The sequence below is a fragment of the Astatotilapia calliptera genome, chromosome 1 (assembly GCF_900246225.1).
Source record: "Astatotilapia calliptera chromosome 1, fAstCal1.2, whole genome shotgun sequence".
NCBI lineage: Eukaryota > Metazoa > Chordata > Actinopteri > Cichliformes > Cichlidae > Astatotilapia > Astatotilapia calliptera.
The window spans coordinates 23,196,562-23,218,360 of record NC_039302.1 but is presented as its reverse complement, the minus strand read 5'-3'; the positions used below and the strand labels follow the sequence as shown (position 1 = coordinate 23,218,360).

Genomic DNA, 21,799 nt, shown 5'->3' with positions numbered 1-21,799 from the left:
AAAATTTCACTTTGGTCTTGTGGGTTGTTGATCAACTTACCTAGAAATCCTAGAAAAAATCACTATCCATCCTGTCAGTGTGACTGCATTTGATGTAGTCTTTTTAGATGTCGTTAGATTGTACTGCACAGCAGCCCTGCGACAAGCTCCGAGCTTGCTTGCACTGCGTGCCCCACTTCTAGGACACACTGGCAAGGAAAGTTTCAAGTCTTGGCCGGTAAACAAGGACTCAGTGGATACGGGGATTTTTAAATTATTCACTCAATGGTGTCAGTCACCTACACTAATCAGTACAAAGGGACAAATTATTCCGTTTAATCAGGAGTGAGCTATTATAAAATTATGATCTCTCCCTGGGACTCATCCACTTACCATCAGTGGCAGGTGAAATGTAACGTGCTCAATTTTCACCATTTTCTGAAACTATTTTCAGGCCAAAAAATGTAAACGATAATCATCTTTTAATCTCTGATTCCTGCTGGTCTTCTTTGCTGGTAGATAGTATGACTTCACTAACTCTCTTGCCATTAATGGAGTTGTTTGAGTTAGTGAAATAGCATTACCTCCTTCTGTGTGAGTGTGTCTAAGCATTTATGTGCAAGTGTGTGCATGCTTGTTGGCAAGGATGTCTTTGGTGTTTTTATCTAATCATCATTAAGCACTGAGCTACATGAGGTGGAACTGAATTGTGGTTTGGTGAAGTGAAACAGGGCTAATAGGAGAACATACTGTAGAATGGGGTTTTAAATTTCTGGGGACGTACAAGATCGCTGTCACTTAGCAGGTTTGGGATGTTTTGTTTAATAGAAAAACAATATGTAACTATGAGAGGAAGATTTTAGTTCTTTTCCAGGTAAATAGTGAGCGTCAGGATAAAAGTCATATCCATCAAAGCATCACAAAACTGGTGAAAGCTGTGGCAGAAGTGAATGACTTAACTCAATGTAACAAAGACAGTAAACAGAAAGATTTGGCCTGGCTGTACGACTCTACAGTGTTTAACAACAGGGCTGAGCCAATGAACATCCAAAACTCCACGTTGTGAATGTTTGGCCAGGTGGTAGACTGTGGTGTGTGTCAGCAGGGAGGAGACATTAAGCTTTACAGACAAGACACCATGCAGATTTCCACTTAGATGGCTCGATGTCCCTCTCCCATGTTAGACAGCAGGGTGTTGGAGAAAATGCGAAAACAAGAATCATCAGAACAAATGATGAGAGAGGATAGAGAGAAGACATGACAAGCTGAGAACAGAGAAGCAAAAGAGAGCAGATGACAGAGGAAAAACATGTTACAATACAGTTACAAAAGCATCTTACAGGAAGAGAGGAGTTACAGAGCCCGACCACTGATCTAGAATGATGATGCCCTATTTGTCAAGGATCTAACAGCCACCTCATCTTCTATACCATGAATAGCATTCGTACATCATTTGAACTGAAAGAGTCGATTTTTCTGGTGATTTAAGGGCGTTTTTCTCATGTTTTTACACTTTTAACTGACAATGATTTTGGGGTATCAGTCAGAACTGGACTCAGAGTACCTCTTCTTACTTTTTTTGACAAGCGTTTTTAATTTTGTGTCCCTTTAAATAGAGTTGGCTCCAGCGTCCAGTTCAGTTGTGATGACAGCTACGTACTACAGGGATCCAAAAGTATCACCTGTCAACGAGTCACTGACACACTGGCAGCCTGGAGTGACCACAGACCCATCTGCAGAAGTAAGTCCCACCTGCCATTCAACTCAAACCAAATCATGTAGCTATTTCATACAAATAGCTTATATAATCATAGTAGCTCTTATCATCGTCATTATAATAACAGCTCATATGTTATATGTTTTACAAAGTGGATCTGTTAAATAAGGTAATGGTTATGTGTTGCCATTTGATCATTATTTTTTAATCAGTAATTTAGATTAATAAAAGATTTGTTTGCAACCCTTAAACCCTTTTTAAGCATAATTTGTTAACAGTTACTACCTCGTTTAAACAACAGTATGTTAATGAATGCCTTAAGAAATGTCTTCAGATGTGTCACAAATATTTAGATTGGATTAGGGTTAGGTCCTATTAGGGTTAGGTTTCCTATGGTCAAAATATTGATATCATTAAAAAACAAATTTTCACCAAAATTCATACCAATTTTTAAGCAAGTGTCTAATGGGATAAAATGATCAAAATGAACCATATGTACCATTCAAAAAGTGAGCACCTAAATGGAGGCTGAACACTGTGTGATGACAAATAAAAGAGATGTTTCGCTTCTCATTTCCACAGGGATCGTTTCACTTGTGAATATAGCTGTAATCATAGCACAGCTGTTATGTTAAACTTGTTTATGGTCATTTTGAAAAGTGTGGCTGTTTTTACTTTAAAATAAGCTTAAATATACCTGGAATAAAACAGCAACATAACTTGTTAAAAGAGGCTCACACCATTCATTTTACTTTAATCAGTTAATATCAACAATACACTTTATTCAGATAGAGGATACATAATCGTTTTTCAAATTAATAAATGAAAGTGAATGAAGCAACGAGATTAAAGAGGGAAATAACAGCCAAGTTTCCCAAGTTTTGTATTTTCTTAGAGGGTTAAAATCAAGAAGCTCTAATGCTGACTAATGTGTTCAAAAATCACATGATATTTAATATTAACCTTGGACCTGAGAGTGATGTAAAGAGCTGGAGGTGCAGGGGAAGTGTGAGCCTGATTACCTCAGATTCAGTGATATGTTCAAGGACACTTTTGTGTGCACTTTGGGTGAACTAGAGGTTAAATTATCAACAAGTTTTACCAACTATTATTGCCCCAGAGGTCTGCATTCAAAAATATGACCTGTCTTTAATCAGCAGCACCACCACTGCAGGCACTGTAGCAATGAAACTAGGATTGCATTTTCATCATTAGCAAAAGCAGAAGTCAGTAATCCTAATGTGTTTTTAATAGTTTTTGGATAACAGTGGAATTGCACGGGAATTGCATGGCGGTGATGTGTTAGCATTATTAGGATAACGCCACACAGGCACAGCTATGGTCACACTAATTATTTGTTCCTCAGAGTGTCAGATTGTTGATGAAATCGAGGAGATCTTTAAGCAGATCTTTTATAATACTCCTCTAAAGCCATGCCGCAATAGTTAATCCTGGTCCCATACCTCTGAATCTGTCTCCAGATCTCTAATTTTGTCAGCAATTAAAATGGTATGGTGTTGCACTGATTGCTGTTTCCGTTAGTCAATATTAACTTTGCATGTAGGATTAGGCATAGGCACTTCATCTTGTTTGTGTGTGTCAGAGCCATAAAAATGGTGCCAGGAATTGTAAGTCAGGTTAACAAAATAACACCTCTTAAATCAGCTTAGCGTGAAAAAAACGAGTTGTTCCTAGCAATCACTACCAGAGCTTCCATAGCGACTGACATTGGCAGCTGAGCGATAATCCAGTGTATTCCCTATTTGTAATCATATCTTACATAAAGATATTGTCTCTTGATTTTCACAAGCTTTGAATAGTTATGTTGTTTTGGGGTATTTGCAGATGCTAAATCTATATTATTATGGACATATCATAAATAATATTAGCTCGGATTATGTTTTATTATTTGTTAATGTGTAAAAATTATGATTCACTTTCTGACTGAGTGACTAAATAAATAAATGTATGAGTGGCGGCGCAATGACGCAGGGGATCTTGCTGCCAGCATGTTTACCAACAGTATCCTGTTGGACTTATTATTTTACAATAAAAAGGGAGACAGCTAACAGAGACACTCAAGTGTGTGCGCAAATACACTTACAAACACACTTGCACTTGCAGCTAGTGTCCAGTGGACAATGTCACACAGCTGATAGTTGCTGCAATATTTGCCTTGAGCTGTGTGTGTGTTTGATGGGCAGACAGTCCCAGCGCTCAGACACAGACTATAGGGTCCCTGTCACATTGTGTTAAACTTTAGATGTGTGTGGTTATGTGCACATGTGTGAATGTGTAATTTGTGACTACATGTCTGTCTGTGGCTGCAGGAACCCGCCTGGAATCATGATACAGGCTACTTCTGATGGTTAGAAACAGTAGCGGTTTCTTGAAAAGCTTATCTGGAATATTCTTTTTACTATTTATATTTACATAAATACTATGTTTAACTTATTTTACAAGATTTTTAATTCATACTCAAACAATATGAAAATGTTCAAATATGAACGAATGAACAATAAATAATAAATTAAGGGGAAAAAAACCACAATAAAGTATTCTTAATAGGAGAATTTAACATCATTTTTCATTATGTAAAACAAATAAATTGACATGAGACTCAAAAAATGTTTTCTAAATAGCTCAGTGACTACATGGGTGAAGCATTTGTTCATGCTGAAGTCTCAAAACATTGATAGTGATATAACAAAATAAATAATAAAAACACAGTTATAGAAAATATGAATTTAAATGCTTAGGACACTTTGAGATTAGTGTGTTCTTGTTGTAAACCACGTTGCACAGTACAGTATTACTGACAAACACACATTTACTCTAGTACATCCATTCCCAAACTGTGCACAATTTTAAATTTTAACATTTTCTGCTGGGTTTTCAAAACTTTGATTAAGTCTAATTACCATAATAATATATTTACTTCATTTCATTTTAATAGAATTTTCTGATGATTTGGCGGTTAGGTCAATTTTCAACCTTATAACAAATGCTCCAATTTAACTCCTTTCCAACAAAGATGACTTACAATAGACACTTAAAAAAGGTTTTCACAGAACTATACAAACCTATGAAAAACCACCCTTACAGCCATATGCTGTGAACAAAATTCTCCTGATTATTTCATCATTAGCAAGTATGACAACCTCTACAAAAGCAAATGCTTTAGCAGTTTGCTGGTGATGATTTGGGCTTGTTATGTAGCTATTAGACATGGGCACCATGCAGTCAGTTTAGTGGACCATAAACTATGTATACAAATGTATTCTAACCAAATGTGAGGCCATATGTCTCATTGCTAGAGTTTGGCTGAACCTAGGTGATGCAAATGGACAATGATCCTAAGCACAGAAGCAAATCTACAACAGAAAGAAAGTAAATCATGGTGTCACAATAATCCAGTCAAACTGTGGACCTCAGCCTGAAATGCTGTGGCAGAACTTTCAGAGAGCTGTGCATAAAAGGAAGCCAATAAAGTGAAGCAACACTGTGGGTCAAAACTCTTCTACAACAATGTGAGATACTGATAAAATCATACAGAAAACAATTACATCACATTTTGCTGCTGAAGGTTATTCTAGAAGCTACTGAATCATGAGATATACTCAGATTTTTTTAGGATTGCCTTTGAGACGACCAAACCTTGGTCCGATATATGAATATTGCTACTTTTTAATTATGGCTTTTTAAATTTTGTTTCCAAAATAAGTGTAAACATTTAACCTTTCACATCTAACTACAAAATTCACATTTTTAAATATTGTTTAGATATTATAGAAAACTATCAGCAGCTTACCTATAGTACCTACTCAGCTCACCAGGGGGCAGTGGCTGACACTTTGAGAATCACTACTGTTGTCTCTATTTTTTCTTTTTTGTTGTTGTCACAGAATCTCTTTTAGAATTATCCTCAAGGCATTCTTAGTAGCTCATTTCAGTTGAATTGTGGAGTCACATTGACTGTGAATGTTGGTTTTACTCAATATGCATTATATTTATTATTCATTTAGTGAAGCTGTAAATGCAGTAATGTCAAAATATGGAACAACCTTCTTTCTTACTTTTGATTAAATATAGAGTACTTTATAAGGAAAATCTCAACTGAAGAACAGCATTTCCACAACAATACAAGACTGCATGAACTGGCACCAGATAGAAGCTGTGAATCCAGACTTTATTTTAAACACAAATATTTGTTATTACAGGGGTATATCAATACAAATGAACAGGTGAAAGCAGGAAGGATAAAGTGAGATAAGAAGTAGAAATCGAGATCAGTAGTCTGTTACAAGCAAGTAGAGGTTAAAATGTCTGTACTATAATTCCTGTGCATTGTATTATTTTGTGTGATCACTCTCTTGGGATTCAAACCCATGAGCCTCTCTCATTCTCTACTGAGACTTAACTGTTAATTAGAACCTGGTCTCTGAGATGAATCGCCATGAATGTGTTTCTGTGTGAGCGTGTAGCTGTGTGTATCACTGTGTGGTTCAGCTCTCTTTTCTAATTAACAGGCAGATCAGTCATCTGAGGTCCTCCTCTCTCTCCCTTTCTCTCCTTGTATTTTCCGCGTCTCTCTCTCTCGTGCCGCTTGCCCTTTCCTCCTTTCCTTTCTTTTCATATTCTTTCTTACATTTTTTCACCCTCTACTCTTTTTCTATCTTTTTCTGACATCTGTCTGTGATGTCTCTCAACTTATCTGTATTTAAAACCTCCTTAAACCGCGTATGCTCCTGTGACACAGGCTTTCTTTCCCTCTAATAGGAGTGAACAGTTTCAATCATTATGATTTAAGTTATTTTTGCCGTTTTAGTATAACTACAAGGAGTTGCAAGGTACGTTGGTCACCTGCTCCGTAGCAAACTGTCCTAATAGTTTCTATATTCTACATCGCTAGTATACTATAAAGGAACACCCAAATTTAGACGAAGATGATTCCTTGACCTCTCTTCTTGCAGATACAGGGTGTGTGTGTGTGTGTGTGTGTGTGTGTGCGTGTGTGCGTGTGCATGTGTGTGTGTGTGTGTCTTTCTCATCCAAAAATGAATTTCTTTGAGACATGAAAGGATGTCTCAAGGTTCAACGTTTCATGTTGACTTTCTTTAAACTATTGACCACAGGTTGGCCTTTGGCCATGTTTAAGCAGCTGATGTATGCACTGTGAATGAAAAGATCTTATGATGTCTTTCAGACATACTCAAAAATATACCTGTTCCAATCTGTATCCTAGTTTCTTTACATTTACAAGAAGTGAGATCTTTAAGACATAAAGACTCCTCTTTCAGGGCTTTGTAGTGAGAAGAAGGACACTAAATTCAATTCTAGATTTAATGGGGAGCCAAGGAAAAAAAACCTAATACAGAAGTATAATCTCTATTTCTGCTCCCATTAAGACTTTTGCAGTCATGTTTTGGATCAAATTAAAGCTTTTCTAGGACCTATTAGGACAACTGGAAGATAAGGAATTGCAGAAGTCCCAAACAGAAGACGTAAATGCATTACATACTTGTTCAACATCCCTTTTGTGTTTAATCTGCACATAAAAATCTTTGAGATTTGTTTAATATTTCAAATTAATCCACACTGTAGCACTGGAGGCCAAGGTGATACTAAAAGTTGGCACAATGGGAATTTGGACAAGTAAAAAGGAAATATGTTAAGTAATTGGAGAATTAGTAAAATAATGATATTATTCCTGTGGGCATTTGCTGTTTGTGAAAAGTGCTATATAAATGGAAGAAATTTGGATTGATTTGATTATAAATGACTATTATTAATTAAAATTCTATTCACACAAATCCACACACATAGGTCTACAGTCAGTGTAAACCAGGGTGGGCAACTCCAGGCCTCGAGGGCCAGTCTCCCTGCAGGTTTTAGATGTGTCCTTGAACCAACACAGCTGATTTAAATGGCTAAATTAGCTCCTGAAGTACTCCAGAGGCCTGGTAACAAACTAACCATGTGTGTTGACCCAAGGTGAGATCTAAAACCTGCAGGACACCAGCCCTCGAGGCCTGGAATTGCCCACCCCTGGTGTAAACATAGTAAATATTATATGCTTACATTCTGTTTTTCAACATTTTGATCTCTGACACTACCTCACCCTGTTTTCATTTTGTCCTATTTCTAAAGTAAAAGGTGAATCTGCAAGCACAGTTTTGACCAGACTATAAATCTTTTTTGTTGCTCCTTCTCTCTTTTGCTCTCTTCCTCTGTAGCTCGTACCTGTGGCAGTAACCTAAGAGGACCCAGAGGGGTCATAACGTCTCCCAACTACCCAGTTCAATATGAGAACAATGCCCACTGTGTGTGGGTCATCACTGCAATGGACGCTGAGAAGGTGAGCTTTTTCAATGTTTAATTTTACTAAGAGTTTTTTATTTTAAAAAAAAACAACATCAAAAAACTAAAACCCTGTAATCTGACAGGTGGAAAATACACATTTTATACCTGCAATATGCTTTCATCACATTGTGTTGTGATCTTAAAAGAAGAGTACTGAGTTCCATTCAACTGAAATACAATCCATGAGTGAGGTTTGAGGGACAGGATATTGTTGGGGGAAAAAAAATGTATGCTTATGACCCAATGTGGTGAATGTGGAAATTCAAAAGAGCAGCCGAGAGAGAAAGAAAAGACTACTGTAGTGAGCATGACTTGCAGGAAGCCACAGAAGAAACTATGACACAGTATACAAACATATTTTCTTACGTCGAGTGTTGACGAAGTTAAAGGACTGTTGTTGCGGGCTTCATTTTTGTCATTTGTTTGTGGTTTGAATTCTTTTTCAGCTGCGGTCATCACCCTAATCCCACCCCACCCGCCCCCTTCCACTTTTGTCAAGGCAACTTTGGTTCTCGAGCCATCGTTGCAGAGACATGAATAATTTATTTACCTGTGGAACAACATCTCGAGTCTATCTACGTTTTTCTTTTCTTGATTTTCTTCTCTTCGTGTATTCTCATATATCATGTTTTCAGATCTTGTTCCCCTTTGTCTCCTCTGCACTCTCTGCCCTCCACTCTTTCCCTTCCCTCCCCCCTTACTCTCCACTTGCCTCTCATTTTGTCCCAACAAACGCTGAGTTCTTTGTTCTCCACTCTTTTCTCCTCATCTCTCCCCTCACCTACTCTACTCTGCACTGCTATCTTCCCATCCACTTTCTCCGTCTGTCATCTGCTTTTCTCCTTTCGCTTTGATTTGTTTAAAATGTTAAGTCTGAAGATGGTGAAAGTACAGAGACGCAAGGAGAGTGAGAAGGCACAGAGCTCATTGAAAACTAAAGAGAAAAGAAAGGAAGGGGAGAAAATGGGGCTGAATATTCAGCTTGCTACTTCATATCTAAAAAGCGAGCACCGGGAACAGAGAACAGGAAAAGAAAAAGGACTGAATGTCCAAGCAGGTACTTGACATGTGACATTGAAGTTTTTTCTAAAGGTGGATGGAAATGGAGTCTACTCACCTGTGAGCCTTCAAGGGAGCTGGATGGAGAAATAGTGAGATATGATTGAAGAGAGAGAAGAAAATAAAGAAAGTGGAAAGAGAAAAAGGAGTGAGAAACTGACTTTTTGTTCTCTGCTGTTGGCCATTGTGACCTTGATAGAGAGAAAAGGCAAATCTATCCATGTCTAACAGCTTGTTTCTCGCCGCAACTTAATTCTCATATGTTCCTGTACGTTAGTGCTGACTTGTCTCTTTCACATAGCTATGCGCATCTTACGAATTCACTCATGAAATCTTATTAACACCAACATCACAATCACGAGTGGTCTTTAAAGGCTTCTCGTCAGCTTTAGAGCTGCCGTCAGCCATTCGCACTTTAAGTACTTTACAAGAAATCACACTAATCTTAACTGACGTGGCTGCATAGTTTTATCACAACAAATGTACAAATGAGATTTTGCTCATTGTCAGGTGACAGATGGAAAGTCCTCCTCATGTGTTATGCATGTTACTTTAAGTTAAAAATAGAATACAGTAAAGTATTTTATGAAGAGACACATAGCCTGGGCTTATTACGGATGGGACGCTTTTTATCTATTCTGTGCATTGCATTGGGACGCGTGTGTGTGTGTGTGTGTGTGTGTGTGTGTGTGTGTGTGTGTATTCACATGCATGTGTGTTTAAAAGGCTTGATGTTTGAGTGCACTTCAAGAATGGGCTATAATGACAGATTATCAGCTACTACAGCTGCTGGCATTTTCAGAATGTCACTATCTACATACATAAATGGGGAGACAAGGACACGAGACAAAATACAAGACAGTTACACTCTACAAGACACTGAGATAGGATGCAATCCCAAAAAAGTTGGGGTGCTGTGCAAAATGTAAATAAAAACAGAATGCAATGATTTGCAAATGTCATAAACCGATATTTTGTTCACAAAAGAACACAGAAAACATATCAAAAGAGAAAATGTACCATTTTTAAGAAAAAACAAATCATAAGAGGTCATTTTGATTTGATGGCAGCAACACATTTCAAAACATTTAGGACTAGTTAATGTTTACCAATGTGTAGGACCCGTTACGCACTTTTGGGAGAGGAATGTTGTCCCATTGTTGTCTTATGCCGGATTCTAACTGCTCAACAGTCGTGGATCTACTTCTGCACGCTTGTTTTCTGGTTCGTGATGCACCCAGTCTTTTTAGTTAGTAAAAGGTGTGAGCTGAAGGAGGGCCAGTTCAAAACCTGGACTCCAAAATGTTGTGGTTGAAAAAGTATGGTATTGTCTTTGCGAAAATATGCAAGGATTTCCCTGAAAACGGGTTAGGGTCCTGTGTAACAGAAATAACTTCTGGTCCCATCACAGCAGGATCAAGCTTGGTCTTTGTTTTTTAATCAGGGGTTATCTTTTGTCAGGACAGCTTGCTAAAAGGCCCTTAACTTCTTTTTTTTTAGCATGCTAACTTTTTATGTCTATGTACTATGTCTGTGTATTCCCACTTTAGCAAAGATCTTTAAGCTTCACTTAATTTGTGCTTATAGGGAATGAGACAGATGATTAAACCCACTGGTTAGCATCCTGAGTGTAGGTTGCCTGGGAAAAAAAGGTGTTTGTATGTTGTTTTTCTTTGTGGTGAGAATAATATATGTAAAGAAAGCAAATGAGCATGAACCAAGAGGAATAACAGTGAACTTTCTGTAGACCTTTCTTCTTTTCATCTCCTCTGCTCTTCTTCATCTTTATTCTTTCCCTCACTCTGTCTCTGACTTACTATTATTCTAGACTTCTTTCGTCAATAACACGTTATAACAAAAACGTTTTTATTGAAGTGTGCGTTGCTTTTGTGATTTCTTTAAGTAGGTTTATATGCTGAAGTTCAAACAGCCAATAAGTACTGCTTGTGTACGTCATTCTGTTAAGTTTTGAATAAAAGAAGTACAATCAATACAGATTGTTATGATCTGACATCTTGTTGGCAGAAAAAGCTATTTGTGTTTTTGTGTTTGCCTGTGTTTTTATTTGTGTGAGAGTGTGCACACGCATCTGGTTGTGTGTGTTTGACTTTATGAATGTTGAATGTGTGTTTTCTGTCTGACAATTTAATTGCTAGCTGCCAGAGACTGTGAAGAACATGTTGTAGGGTAAACTGTCGGCTTTCCATTGAAGAAATACCCGGGTGGGCAGCAGAAACAAGACTGAACTGTGTGTGTGTGTGTGTGTGTGTGTGTGTGTGTGTGTGTGTGTGTGTGTGTGTGTGTGTGTGCGCGCACACATCTTATCGTGTGTGTCAGTCATTTGATTCATCAGTATCAAGCAGATAATAATTTTTGTCCAAATCTGCGCTATGTCTGCTCGCACACTTACACCCTGAAATGCATCATTACACATGCCCATTAAGGCTCCAATCACTGCTGTCTTTTTATTAGTGTGTGTGTGTGTGTGTGTGTGTGTGTGTGTGTGTGTGTGTGTGTGTTTATATATTGTGTACGGACTTTGAGATACTCATGCAGTCGTCTTCATCATCACTTTAGCATCGACAGGACACATTTTCTAACATCCTGTCAGATTCTGTTAACTTTTACTTGACACAGAAATTGAGGCCAATGAAGACCAATAAAAGCCTCAGCCAGAATGTGCTAAAGTCCACTCTTACTCTGCATCAGTTTGTTGTTTTGCAGGACTGCTTTTATGCTGTTTCATAACAAATACATAATACCCAGAATTCAGTGCATTATCATAATGAAGTTAGCCATAGTCAGCCAAGAAGCTGTGGCCTTGTGGTTGCTATCTTCTGATGGAGTATCAGGAAGAAATGTAGACAGTGGAACCAGGGAAGCATCAATGTTTGAGGCACTTGTAGTAGTCTTGTAATCAGTGATCATTTGGATGTCCTGCTACATGTGCTTCATGTTTCCTGGAGGAGATGAAGCGATCGTTTACTTTTTTATTTGTGGTCCCACTTTGCCAGCTTAATAAGGGTTGTGTCTTTTTGCTCTGGGTGCAACATGATCTTCCGCTCTGAAAGGAGCCCTCCTTATTGTTTCCATTCATTAAACTTCTGCTACAAACCACTACTTCTGGTTGGCATGTGTAGCAACTGACTATATTTAGTCTAAAATACTATATTTTTATATGTTGCTGTGGTGGTAGGACTATGTTGCTGCAACAGTGAAATAAGAGTGAATTCTCAATCATTAATAAAACAATATGCAGGCCATAGCTCAGAGTGGATGATCACATAGACTGGACAAAATGTATCAGTAAAGTGCAGCGTAAATAACCATCAGTGTCCATGGTAATGGAAAGACATTCACCAATAGCTGTCTAATTAGCACATTATCTCAATTCGGTGCTTTTTGCTATTCTGGCTTTTGACTGTAATTTGGCAGTCTGACTGTCCATAATTCACAGTATTAGCTCTGTCTTTGGCTCTCATTCCTGAACCTAATGCCTCTCTAGTGAAGGAGGCTGTCAGTGATGATGCATTGGTATCACAAAGTCAACCTTTTTAGTTTTTCTGCACTGGAGTCATCCGTTAGTGATAATGCATTAATTAAAATTTATGTTGGATTTGCCATGCTAAAGTTTCTTTGTTGAAAATGCAAAAAATCCTAAACAGTAAAAGGACATTTCTGAACCCACAGCATGCTGCTGTTGGGTATTTTTCTATTCCATCTCAAAACTCTTTGTAGAATAAATGGAGCTGGAAGGCACAAGAAGTCACAGGTGGACTTTGAAAGTAGGGTCTTGATTTACCCGAAATGAAAAAGAAAAATGACAAAAAGAAGCAATGGAGAACCAGAACTATGGTGAAACCACCATATAAAAAGAACTAAACTAAGACTATGATTATAAAAGAAAACGAATAATACTAATAGCTTAGCACAGAAAGTCAAAGGAGCTTGCAAAGAAAAGCGTCTGGACTTCTTTAAGTTGCCTGAAGACATTTCACCTCTCATCCGAGAAGCTTCTTCAGTTCTAAGGTCAAATGGTGGGGAGTCCCAGATTTAAACCTAGTGGGAGTTTCCCCCCAAAGAGGGATAAAAGGACCCCCTGATGATCCTCTAATCGCCTGAGCCAAGGTGTGAAACTGGGCGTGGGTCCCAATCAGCCAGGGTTTCGGGTGAGCTCATTGTGAAACCTGGCCCCACCTTATCATGCAAATTCCTGAGGTCAGATGGCCCAGGATGTGAGTGGGCGTTAAAGCATCTGGGGAGGGATCTCAAAACTGGATTATAGATGGCAGAGAGTTGGTGTCGTAAACCACCGCCTCTGTTCAAAGATGGTCGCTCACAGTGGACATAGATGGCTTCTTTCACTCCTCTTTCGAACCATCTGTCCTCTCTGTCCAAAATGTGAACACTGGCATCCTCGAAAGAGTGTCCTTTATCCTTAAGATGCAGATGGACTGCTGAGTCTTGTCCTGTGGAGGTGGCTCTTCTGTGTTGTGCCATACGCTTGTGAAGTGGCTGTTTGGTCTCTCCAATGTAGAGGTCTGGGCATTCCTCACTGCACTGTACAGCATACACCACATTGTTAAGTTTGTATTTTGGCGTTTTGTCTTTCGGGTGAACCAGTTTCTGTCTGAGCGTGTTGCTGGGTCTGAAATACACCGGGATGTCATGCTTGGAGAAAACTCTCCTGAGTTTCTCTGATACACCGGCTACATAGGGGATGACAATGTTTTTGCATCTGTCCTTCTTATCCTCCCTCGCTGGTGTCTGATCTTCTTTTCTGTGCCTCTTTGCTGACTTTAAGAACGCCCATTTAGGATAGCCGCACGTTTTGAATGCTTCCTTTACATGTGTGTGTTCCTTCTTTTTCCCTTCAGGCTTAGAGGGAACATGTTCTGCCCGGTGGTGTAGGGTCCTAATTACTCCAAGTTTGTGTTCCAGAGGGTGATGGGAGTCGAACAGGAGGTACTGGTCCGTGTGTGTGGGCTTCCGATAAACTTCGATGTTGAGTTTGCAGTTCTCTTCAATGTGCACGGCGCAGTCCAGGAAAGGCAAACAGTCGTCCTTTGTGTCTTCCCTGGTGAACCTGATGTTTTTATCCACAGCGTTAATGTGCGCAGTGAAGGATTCCACTTCTTGTGTCTTGATTTTGACCCAGGTGTCGTCTACATATCTGTACCAGTGGCTGGGTACTCTTCCTTTGAAAGAGCCCAGAGCCTTCCTTTCCACTTCCTCCAGGTAAAGGTTGGCTATAATAGGTGACACTGGGGAGCCCATGGCACAGCCATGTTTTTGTCTGTAGAAGCCTTCGTTGTATTTGAAGTATGTTGTGGTAAGGCAGAGGTCTAACAGTGTGCAGATCTGATCAGGTGTGAAGTTGGTCCTGTCCTCCAAGGAGCTGTCTTCTTGTAGTCGTTTTCTGACAGTCTCCACGGCCTCAGTGGTAGGTATGCAAGTGAAGAGAGAGACTACATCAAAGGACACCATGGTTTCATCTGTGTCCAGGGTAAGTTTCTGGACCTTGTCGGTGAAGTCGGTGGAGTTCTTGATGTGGTGTGGGGTGTTCCCCACGAGAGGTGCAAGGATGGTAGCAAGGTGTTTTGCAATGTTATAAGTGGCTGAGTTTATGCTACTGACTATGGGTTTGAGTGGGACATCTTCCTTGTGGATTTTAGGAAGCTTCTTGGATGAGAGGTGTAACGTCTTCAAGCAACTTAAAGAAGTCCAGACGCTTTTCTTTGGAAGCTCCTTTGACTACAATGACCTGGATGACTGAGAACCTTCACAGACACTTAGTACAGAAAACTAAATTGACCAAATCAAGAACAATAACGAACATCAATCCATCTATACATTCATTTTCACAATTGCTCATCCAGTTCATGATCACAGGGGGCTGGAGCCAGTCTCTAATATGGCTAACATTTATACCAATCACCATTAATGTTAATCCGCTAACCCCCCTGTTTGCTGCCAAATCCAAACCTAAGGCTTTCCAGTCAACCGTGGCATATAGATGAGCAATGTTATATGTTTAACAAGAGTGTAAATTGGCTAATCAGAGCAATTAGAGGGATTAAAACTAATCTTCAGTCACTATCTACAAAAGAAGCCAAAAAAAAAAAAAAACCCAGCTCTGTTCGTATTAGCTGAAATAAATAACACAATAATATTAAATCTGGATTAGCACAGACGCACAGGTACACACATTTCTTTGTGAAAAACAATGTGCCTCAGCAATGACACCTTAATTGCACTAGTAACCAGTCATGGGAGTTACCAACTTCTCCTTTAGTCGTGTTGCTGCAGATGCGACACTTTAGAATTCAATTTCCCCGACACTTTCACACAGCTGTTGCTCAAATCCAGTATGCAGTTTATTTTCTTAAACTGTCCAGCCGACAGGTCAATAGCACTCAAAGGTGCTGTAACACCTCGACAGGGGAAATATTTTGCTAGACAGCAGCTGTTTGCTTTCTTACCACTTAAAGCAGAGGTCACCTCAGGGCAGGTCGGCTACTCATAAACATGTGCCACATCTGGGCACGTTCAGGGTGCGCCACAGAGGCTAGCATGCTCTCCGGTCTATTTTTAAATTGATGGACACTTTGTTTGTCTCACCCGAAAACCCACAGAGCATATATCAATTCTGTGAGATAAAAACTAAAGCTAAGAAGCATTTTTACATGAATCCAGGAGCAAATAGTTCACTTTAAATAAAAATTGTGTAATAAAACCACTGTATCACATAGGAGGTGCTTTGCTAAAATCTGTATGATGATCTTGCTGCTCATGACTTTGGGGGACAAATCCCACCGAATTAAGTCATTCTTTTGTTTTTGATGTCGCGAATTTTGCTTCCACTGAGCCTTAATCAGTTTCACTGGCGGTGAGAAATCATGAGCATTAGTGTCTGTTGTTAATGTTCTACACCATACATAACATCTAGATTTTAATTTATAAACCCCTTTTGTTTCCTTCCACTTTTCCCCAAAGCACAAATATGTTAATTCTCAGTGCGTAAACAGGTGCTTAGGTGTGAAGAGGGAGTGTGACTCAGAACAAGATTACTCTGGGTTCAGTTTGCACCCCCAGCGTCCAATCTATTGTTATGTCCCTGTGTGTTGGGAAGTTTCCCCTTGGTGATCCAGTTTCCTCACATTAACCAAAGACATGCAGGTCAGGTAGACTGTTAATGAGTGATTGCATATCTATGTTAGACCTCTAATTGCCTGGCCATCTGTCAAGGGTTGAACTCTGCCCTCTTGTTTGAAGCACACAGGGAAAGTTTGTGGCTCTGAAGACCCCGAAAAATAATAAACAACTGAAGACAGAACATGAATGAAAGCTCAAAGCCTTAAAACAAAGAGCAGCAAATTCCCACCTTGATCTATTTTAATGAGAGACTGGCAAACCACCCACATAACAATTAGTGTAACAGGAATATCTTCTGAACTGTTTTTATTATTTAACAAATAACAGTGTGTTGACCCTCAGGTGAGTAATAGGTTTTAGCCTCGCCTGCTGGTTTGCGTGAAGTTCTAGTCTCTTTGTACATTTGGAGGTAAAGGCTCTTCCTGGCTGATCAGAACATATTGTTAGGGTGAGAAACTATAAGGAGCCATTTGGTATGCAATCCACTTCTGTATTTGTCCCTCATTGCCTATAGCGGCACAGTGTGTATCCATCGTAAAATTCATTGCAGCTGCAAGATGCAGTACACTGTAAAGATGATTTATAATGCTCTTGAGATGGAATGAGAAGCACAAGTACTTCTAAAATTCTGATTAGACTGTCAAAGAAAGGCTCCTAAAACTTAAATCTGGAATTAAAAAAAAAAAAATAGGGATCATTATCGATATAGGTAATCTGTTTTCTATAAGTGACTACTTTCAAAATCAGTTTCCTATAGCTTACATCCCCAAATGGGGTTCAGGTTATTCTATACTTCTTTATTTGGCTGAAAGGCTAAAAGTAATATACTGGAAAAAGGTACCAGACTCCAATTTGGCAGCTCACCAGTGAGTCAACATAGCTGCACAGTCTCGGCTAGGGAATTCTCGTACACTCTGCTTTTAGGGCAGCTGTTCCCTCTCTGACAAGAGGTCACCTCAGTACATAGTTTTCTTGACAGATTTTTTTTTCTGAACTCGAGGTAGTAAAAACGCATTAAATTTTGGCACGTCTTTATAACCATGCTCACATATGCCTCTCTCTGCTGCTTTAGAATAAAGTTAGTCAGCCTTGTTCCCACGACTGTCAAGGCCCTGTATATCACAAGATTGTGAAAATTATTATCAGTCCTGGATACTGAAACCTGGACATGGCATATTCTAGCATCTACCTTTGAAAAAGCCTGTCTTGTGAATTAATTGCGTTCCTTCAGCAAAAAAAAAAAAAAAAAACAAAAAACATGCTGTAGTTACTATAGGTAACACATATCATCACCTTGAGCTTCTGACTCAAGTGAATGAATCTGGTAAATATGCTATTATGGGAGGAGACACAGATCCCCTGGGGGCTGCGTCAGGAAGGGCATCTGGGGTAAAAAAAAATCTGCCAAATCAAATGTATGGAGCTGCATGCTGTGGTGACTTCTTGCAACAAGGGAGCTGTCAAAAGAAGCTCATGTTAGAAAATCATTTGGTAACAAGGGATCTTGAATGCTCCTGTTATCATGGGTCATTTGAAAGGCTGATCAAATAATGAGTAAATATTAAAAACAACCAAAAAAATATTGATTCTTCTTTTAGAAAGAATTCAGATGTCAGGAAAGAAAAACATTGTTTTGGTTTCTGGGCATAACTGCAATAAGGAGCTAGCTTTTACCGCCATCAGGACTGAAACAAAACCTATACCCACATGTGTTACCCTCTATAGGGGTCACCTTAGCTTATTTGGCAGCTGAAATGACAGACTGAATGTAATTCATTAGATGTGTGCAGTGCTGACATTTTAACAGGGCTCCAAATCTTTTTTTTTTAAGGGAAAACATAGAACAGAACAACAACAAAGTGAGCGTGGCAGGCCGACTGCTTTCTTTCTGGAGAACCCTAAGTGGGAATAACGATACAGAGAAGCATCAAACCTGCTCTAATACCCTTAAGGAGGAGGATAAGCCTCTCCCAGAACATTTGTAGCCGAGGTTGCAGTGAAGTAATGAACAAAATATAGTGATTTGCGGTTGTGTGCTTTGTGTATTTTTCTTTTACAAGTCAGTGATTTGACTTTGGTCAGAACACGTGTATTTAGGTAGAAAGACACATAAATTATACATTTACTAAATTATTTATTCTTATGAGATCATTTCTCCCCTCTGCTGGTGCACTGTGACTCAGCACAACTGCAGCCTCAACTCAACAAGGGCATTCAGGAAGTAGTCCATCCAATTAAGTCTGTGCATTCTCTAGTACTACCCGAACATAACGTCCCAACAGTGAGGGCATGTGAAAAGACATAGGGGATTCTCCGTTTTAAAATCCCACATTCTTCCATTGCTCCAGGACATTCAGGGGAGGCATGTACCCTGTTATTGCTCTGCTATAGATGAACTGAAATGCTACGGTCTGAGCTGGTAATGTTTTAGAGGTTTTGTTGACTAAAATGCTCTAAAAGTACCTCTTAGATTACCTACTTTAGCATTCAGAAAAGCATCAGATTTGGGAATGAGAGAGCGAAAAGATTGTTATCAGCCTCTCTCAGACTGTGGTCACACACTTTGAAGTTCACAGCACTATAACTTTACTGGGTGATTGACTGAAGGTATTTCACTGTAGGGTTGAATTGCTCAGTGCTCTTAACAATGTTTAAATGGCCTATTGAGCTGCTCTTAGCTGCTCTGCTGCTTGCTAATGACCTCAACATGATAATGCTTCACTTACCCCTTTGAAAGGCATCCACCCTTAAAGAATAACTTTTTGGAACAGAGCAAATTTCAGCAAAGAATATCTCTCTTGAAATATTAGGGGGGAAAAAAACAGAAATAATGTAGTGAAACCAAAAGCGAATATAGAAAAGTGCTGAAAACCCATTTCATGTGTACAACACATGCTTGTTTGCTTTAGGTGAACATTTTGAAAGGCCCAGAGAGCACTTACCGTTGTTTCCTTCTGCAGTGTTTCTTTTCTTTCTGTCTTTGTTGCTTTCTTTGCTTTAGCGAATAAAGAAGCTAATCTAATGTAGTTTGGGGTTGCAGGCTGCTCTTAATGTCTTTCTAAATGGGCCCATTTGGATCTATTGAACAGTGCTGAGCTTCTTGCTAATGACCTTGTGATAATGCTTCAGTTCCTTTAAGTCTGTAGTCTCCCTTGACTGTCTAGACACACGCACACATACGCAAACATAAATAAAGTACAGAAACGTATAAGGCAACAGAAATGCTCACATAGCATTGAGTGAAACAGCTGTACCTTAACACTATTCTGCCTCAGTTGTTAAGGCAGATATACCTGAGAAAACCACCTTCTAGACACACACACACACACACACACACACACACACACACACACACACACACACACACACACACACACACACACACGCACGGACGGACATCTAAGACACACAGTCTTAGATGTGCAGGAAAACATACCAAGCCTGTTTCGGATTCTGTTCTGCTTCATTCCCTTTTTGTTATCACCTCTAGCTGCTGCTGCTGTACAGTCTTAAGAACAGCTTTACCCTTGTTAGAAACAAACACGTATACAGCTCACAATAAAAGCTTTGACTGTTCAAGATTTTATTATTTGTGTATAGATATGAATACCAAATTAATTTACCATTACTTCTATTCATCTACTGTGAGCAGAACATCTTTTTCACGGTACTGGAGAAACATAAAAATGCTACTTCAGTAACGGAGACTCTGTTTCAGTCCTGTTTCACGTTTTTATGTCTCTCATATTTATATTTTGATTGCCTGCAACGAAACAAACCAGGGGATAAATTAAGTATTCTGATTCTGATTTGAGTGTAGCTCTCAACAAGTCGGGTTTAACAAAACAACAAAGATGCTAATTGAAAAGCTGCAGTTGTTTGTAGCAGTTTTTGTTCTGCAGCTTTTCATTTGTTTGCTTTTCTTACATGTGGCAGAGCAGTGTTAATCATCGCACAGTGGACAATGGTTAAGTGGAATAGTTTGTCTTTTTGAAAATAAATCACCCTATGTAACAAATTTGTAATTTTCATGTATCAGAGGCAACGGAAAAAATGTGCCAGATCTTAACATTGTGTCCTTAAAAGTGGTTCATAGTTGTCTTTTTTTAATTATTTAAAAAAATAATGATCTTGTATCTTTAAAAGCTAAACAGAAATTCATGTGTTCCTTTGAACCTTCAAATAGAGTAGAAAAATCCATAAACAACTTAAGTATAATGGTTTATTAATGCACCCTGTCATTTGTTGTTAGCCAGGAGTTAATACCTCGCAACGTTGTTTTGCATCTTTTCCCCATTATTTGTAACCATTTGGAGAGACTAAACTTTGCCAGGGGCTGTATCATTCTGTGGATATTCAGAAAGGAAAATGCTTTCTGCAAGTATTGGTCTCATATTTAATAGTCTGCTTCTTAAATGTAAGTTGCTGCTGTCAAAAAGGAACATGTTTTTTTTTTTCTTTTAACTATTATCCTGTTTGCATATCTGTGTGCACTGCTTTTAAGTGGTGTATATGTATGCAAAGATGCATTGAGACATGTATGAATACAGAATTGTACAGTACACCCATTGATTCACTGCCATTCCTGTCAGATGGCAGCTAATCCCACAGATGATTCCCTATCCTTAAACATTATCTGAACATTTTTATTTTGAGAAAAAAGAAGAAGAAAAACATAGCCAAAGGCTCAGCAGTGCATGGCTGATTCTGGCATGTAAAAATGGTTTTTACACTCTTATCACCTGCACAAAGGTTTTTCTTCACTGCAGTGTGATTTGCCTTGTGATGAATCCTCAACCACAATCACATGTTCAGCGTTCATCTTAGTCTTCTAATGCGCCAGAGGCTCACTGATTGAGCTCTTCTTTCTTAGAGGTTTCTTGAAGAGAGCAGAAATATGTCATCATCCACCCTGTCAGGGATATGATCTACACCTAATGAATAATGGACAAGCAGCAAATAATAGAATACCAGTATTAGAGCATACAGCAGATTGATGATCCAATGCTGCATGCAGGCCACTGCAGCCACAAAAATGCCTGCAAGTAAGGCATTTAGCAGTCGATTTCTGAGAGTTCAACAGCAGAAGCGTGTTTGTTGGATGTCGTGTGTGTGTTTGTGTGTGCAGTGCCTGCAGGTGACTTCATGCAATCTGTGATTGTAAGGAGGATGCTGTTAAATAAAAAGCAAGAGGTGCTTAAATTTCAGACCTTTGTTCTTCTCTTCTCTTAAAGATGGATTATTTCTGGAATAGCACAAAGTCGCCATCAAATTCGTTGTTAGGTCTTTAACACAGCAGCTTTGGTTAAACTGTAGACAATTGTGACGTCCAAGGAAACCAAAAGTTTGTGACTTATACTGGTGATATTTGTACTTTAATTTAATTTATACAGCAGAAAACTTTCTTCCTACTTCTTGCCCTGAATAATCAGGGTAACATGATTTCCTATGAGAGATAAGATTTATTTTAAATTGCTGAACATATATATTTATTATTAATCTAAAGCCTGACTGGTAATACTGTAC

The 21,799-nt window shown here is 38.9% G+C and overlaps 1 protein-coding gene across 3 annotated transcripts in view; it reads left to right on the top strand.

Annotated features, from left to right (window-relative positions):
- The window catches only part of LOC113023905 (CUB and sushi domain-containing protein 1), a 435,654-nt gene that overhangs the window by 258,766 nt on the left and 155,089 nt on the right, over positions 1 to 21,799 (top strand). For all 3 annotated transcript variants that reach the window (XM_026170386.1, XM_026170376.1, XM_026170368.1), the window contains 2 exons: positions 1,596 to 1,720; positions 7,933 to 8,054. In XM_026170386.1, coding sequence (XP_026026171.1) covers positions 1,596 to 1,720; positions 7,933 to 8,054 — 247 coding nt within the window. The remainder of the gene's footprint in view (positions 1 to 1,595; positions 1,721 to 7,932; positions 8,055 to 21,799) is intronic.